At 49.8% G+C, this 4,842-nt stretch overlaps 1 protein-coding gene across 4 annotated transcripts in view; it reads left to right on the forward strand.

Annotated features, from left to right (window-relative positions):
• Window positions 1-4,842, forward strand: part of Zfyve16 (zinc finger FYVE-type containing 16) — a 69,193-nt gene that overhangs the window by 53,538 nt on the left and 10,813 nt on the right. For all 4 annotated transcript variants that reach the window (XR_002818040.1, XM_023700957.1, XM_004640964.2 and 1 more), the window contains exons 11-13: window positions 1,794-1,876; window positions 2,906-3,010; window positions 3,231-3,378. Coding sequence is in view for 3 of the 4 variants with exons in the window: in XM_023700957.1 (XP_023556725.1) it covers window positions 1,794-1,876; window positions 2,906-3,010; window positions 3,231-3,378 (336 nt within the window). In the remaining variant the exon portion in view is untranslated. The remainder of the gene's footprint in view (window positions 1-1,793; window positions 1,877-2,905; window positions 3,011-3,230; window positions 3,379-4,842) is intronic.

Raw genomic sequence — 4,842 nt, forward strand, 5'->3', positions numbered from 1 at the left:
CTAGTCTTAATTTTTCTGGAATTTCTATGTAGGTTTATCCCTGTCCTTTAACTTGTTTTTTTGATACCAGGAATGGAACTCATGACCTTGTGCTTGACTGCCAGGCACTATGCTGCTGAGCTGTATCCCAGGCCTACCACTGGCCTTTAAAAAAAGTAGTAATAATGGATTGCCTATGCAATATAAGATATAAAAATAATTATTTTGGGGTGAGCAGTTTAAGTGGAAGAATTAAATTCCTCTGTTAAATTTTATGAAAAATGTATAATTTTGTTGATAGGCGTTCCTTACCAATTAGAATTTAAGTACCTAATTCTGTTAACTTGTGTAAAAACGAACAACCCAGGTTTTGTTCTGTGTAAACCAAAGAGTTTAAAACATCTTATTCTATGGTATTTCCTCCATTCAGCCTAATACTTGTTTTTGATCATAATACTTGAAGGCTGTGTCTTAGGGGCGATTTTTACTGAGGCTGAGGGCAGGCAGAGGAGGTTTATCATGGCCAAGACCTGGGCGCTGGCGCTTAGGCTAGCAGGCCTGCTTTCCGCGCACAGAAGGCTGAGAAGTCCAGCAGCAGCAGGCAGGGCTTTCCCCAGAGGGCAGGGGGTGGGCAGGCCACCAGTGCATTCGCTGGGGTGGGGGGCAGGGCGGGGAGGTTCTCGGCTAGGAGGAGAGGCTCCTCCCGCTGTTTTCCCTCTTCTTCCTGTTCTGCTGGCTTTCAGGTAACAGTGCCTCACTGTGTGACGACTTGGATTTTGTTACACAGGCAGTTGGAAAAGCTAAGGGCAGCCATTAGGCCGAAACTAACCTTAAATCGGCACCCTCCCAACGCAGTGAGCTGTACTTTGGCACTGAGGCGACTTGTGTGCGGTCTCCTGACCTGTAGGATTAGCCAGCTGCTAGGGTCGCCGCGCACCCGCAGTATGGGCACAGTGCATCTTCCGAAGCTGCGCTTGGCTTGAGCACAGTGTTGCAAGCAAAATCATCCAGGCCGGATTGCAAAGGATGCTCCCCGTTCATAAAGCGTGAGCCAAAAGTGGGCGTTCATCCCGAGCACATCTTTCTCACTGTAACATCTCCTAACACTGCATTCATGTCTTTTACATTTTTTCCCAGTGTGGGCCTTCTGCCCTCCAAATCACTTAGTCTTTTTAAAATTGCAAACTGTGTGTGCTGGCAGGATGAGATTGCCTGGCTTGAGTCTGTAAACTGGGTAGTGTCAGCATGTGGAGTTCTCACGCCTCTGGGCGGTGTGTGGGTAGTGGACACTGGCGAGGCTGCAGCCTGTGACTTCAGCTGAGAACTGAAGCTGCCGGTGTCGCCTTCTCGGCACTGTGGGCGGCCGCCCGCCTGCCTGCCCACCTCTCTGCTTCCAGTGCCTGCTGCCCTCCGCACTAGCAAGCAGCGTGGCTTTCCCTTCAGGGCTGAGGCCGGATAGTGCCCTCCAGAAAAGCAAGTGTGCAGCCTCTGCCTCCTGGTTAACTTAACCATTGTGAGCAAATGTACTAGTTTCCCATCTGTAAACTGGTTATGTAGAGCGCTGACTTACTGGATTGCTCTAGGTTGACATCCGCCTCAGGGTGTAGGGTGTAGGGTGTAGGGTGTGGGCTTAGGGCCCTGGGCTCAGCACAGCCTGTGTGCCTGGGCAGGGGAGATGTGGCCTCTACCCCTCACCCTGGGACCCGGCTGGGCACTGCTTACCTATGACATCTGTCTGAAAGGTGAGAAGGAGGGTAAGAGGTGACGACGTTCTGATCTTCCTTGGTGATAACCAGGTTTTCTCTCATGTGCAGCATATCCTGCCCCTCTAACAAGTGTCAGAGGCCGAAAACCTCTGTTTGGAGAAATAGGACATACTATTATGAACTTACTTGTTGTAAGTACTTGACTATTTTATTAAATATTCTCATACTGTTACTTTTAAAATTATTTAGCAAATTTCACACAGATATTTTCCTGTTTCAGTTGGGCATGTTTGGTATAATGGCAGCTCATTACAGTTCATCCTCGTCCACTTCATTGGGCTGCTTTGATGAGTTGCTTCTTTTAGGACAGAGTAGCTCTTCACTTACATGTACCTGATTCTAACTGCCTTTTGATTAGTTCTGCTGCAGTTCTTGCATATTTAGATAATGTGAGATCTCTACATAGACCTGTAACATGAGTAAAAGTGTTATTTTAAGTCAGTTTTATGGTTTTGAGCAAATTATGGCTTTCATTTCCTCATTTGTGGGTGAAGATTGATTGAGGAAGTTTCCTCCCACCTAGTCCATGGAATTTTATCTGTTAACAGTCTGTTACTCTGGAAGGAGCTAAGTGAGCTTGGTTTTTTGTTTTGTTTTTTTCATCCCTGTCCAGTTTTTTCCCTCTCAGCTATCTGTTCCTGTGACAGAATGCCCGAGACAGTCTATGAGGAGGGAGGCTTGCTTTGGGCTTCTGGCTTAGGGCTTTGAGAAAAGGATGCTTGGCCCCTTGCTTGGGACCCATGGCCCATTGTGTTGTGACAGGGGTTGCTGGGGCAGCCTGTTCACCTTTAAGAGAAGCAGAGAGCTGCAAAGGGAAGCCCGCCATCCCCTCAGGGCACCCCTAAGACCTCAGCCCCTTCTCCAGGCCCCCAAGGTTCATCACCTCCCATAAGTCCCTGGGCTTCGGCCCGTGGCGCAGGTGTCTGCCCTGCAAGATCTGTGCCTGGAAAGGGGCAGCCTGAGGCTGCAGCACACCCAGCGAGAGCTCTGTGCTGCTGGGAGATAGCGGCAGGGAGGGGCTCCACGGCAGCCGGCTTTCCTGTGCATTTTCAGCTCGCAGTCAGATGCCTTAAAATAAAAAAAATGTTTTCAAAAGTGATGGATACTGAATAATTATGGACAGTAGCTTAAGGTTCATGGATTGTGACTCTTTTGTGTAGGATCTTCGAAATTACCAGTACACCTTGCATAACATAGATCAGCTGTTGATTCATATGGAAATGGGGAAGAGTTGTATAAAAATACCTCGGAAAAAATACAGTGATGTAAGTATAATTGTTAGTAAGGTTTTTAAGGACAAATGTTGAATGTTAGAAGTTTTGTAGAATTGTGTCAAATTGCATTTTTTATTTTAATTGGGGTTACAAATAATATTTTTAAAATTTTAGAATTTGTTTAATCGTATTTTTACAATCTTTTTCCTTATTGTTTTACCTGGTAATGGAGGCAATTTTAGTTTAAAAACATCACTGGAATTGTTTCCAGGTGATGAAAGTGCTGAATTCTTCTAACGAGCATGTCATCAGCATTGGCGCGAGCTTCAGTGCCGAGGCAGATTCCCACCTGGTCTGCGTGCAGAGGGACGGCGCCTATCACACGCAGGCCAGCAGTGTCCCCGGTCACCCGAGGAGAGGTAAGCGTGCCTCCTGCACTGCCCAGCAGGTTCCTAACGGGAGGAGGGCGGTGTTCACTGCGGACCGAGTTCCTGCTCAGTGTCTGTTGCAGTCAGGGTTTGCAAGGAAATCAGTTTGATAGAGGACACATTACGTTATAATAGTCACCCAGAGAGTCCAATGCAAAGAGACTGCAGGAAATCTGTCTACACACTAGAGACCCACAAATTCCAGCTGAGGGCCTGGATCCCACGGCAGTGCCCCACGTGAGTCAGCTGAAGACCTAACAGCCTGTTACAGTGCCTCGTGCAGGCCTGTTTCAGGATTTGCATGGGGAAGGCCCAGAGATCAGTGGCAGAAGCTGGAAAGTCTGCCAGCGGGCTTGGGGATCTGCACTGGACCCAGGAAGTAGCACTCAAAGTGAGGACCAGAGCTCCTCTGAAAAGTGCCGCAGCCATCCTCAGTGACAGGTCCCGAGCTTCCCCGACCACGAGAACAGCCAAGTCCAGATCAGGAAAGCCAGCACGAGAGGCTTCTCCAGGAGACGGAGCAGTGCGCTGTGTTGCCCTCTGGAGCCAGGAAGCGACGCTCAAAGTGAGGACCGGCACTCCCGAAGCGAGCCGCAGCCATTCTCAGTGCCGGCCAGGTCCTGAGCCCCTTGGCCAGTGAGCGCAGCCAAGCTCGTCAGGAAGGCCAGCAGGACGAGCTAATCCAGGAGGACCTGCAGCTCCCTTCAGCCTCTCCTCTTCTGCAGTTCTCCTGTAATGCTGTTAGCAGCACTCCTCAGGCGGACCGCCCACACCCAGCACCATGCCGACTCGGTTCAGCCGGGGGTGACACTTGCCTAGCAGTTGTCAGTCCACCATCGTTGCCTGAAGTTGCAGCTGCGCACAGTGCTGCAAAGGCTACTCCTCATCATGCTGTTCTCTCTGGCTGTGCTGGCTTATGGGCTGTGGGCTGTGTCCCTCTGGCTGTCCCTGTATCCAGGCCATGTGTGGGCAAGATGTACTTAGAGGGAGTTCTTTCTGGAATGCAGTGTGTGCACCCCACTCAGATGGAGGAGCGGGGCACAGACGAGGAGGAAGAATGATGTGGGACGCTGAGTGGCTGCAGAGGAGAAAGCTGAGGTGTTGGGAGCAGCATCCGGGTGCTGTTCACACAGCTCTGAGCCAGTGGGTACGGTGGCCAGAGCCTCGCAGGAGGAGCCTCCCAGCCTGAAGGGTGAGGGAGGTGCGCACCAGTGGGTCTTCGTGGCTGACAGTAGAAGGCTCCCTGTGGTTGAGCTGGCACACACTCCTCTGGGGGAGCGTGGGGAGTGCGGAGTACAAGCAGTGACACAGCGAGAGCAGTCCGATGATGGTGTTCACTTTCTTCTTAGTACATTGGTGTTAAATAGATTGTGCTAGCTGTTTACTTTTATACTGTGCTCATTCTATCATTAAAATTTAATAACTATAATATTTATTTAGTAGATACTTGTTTAT

Source organism: Octodon degus, unplaced genomic scaffold (genome assembly GCF_000260255.1).
Source record: "Octodon degus isolate 3935 unplaced genomic scaffold, OctDeg1.0 scaffold00129, whole genome shotgun sequence".
Taxonomy (NCBI): Eukaryota; Metazoa; Chordata; class Mammalia; order Rodentia; family Octodontidae; genus Octodon; species Octodon degus.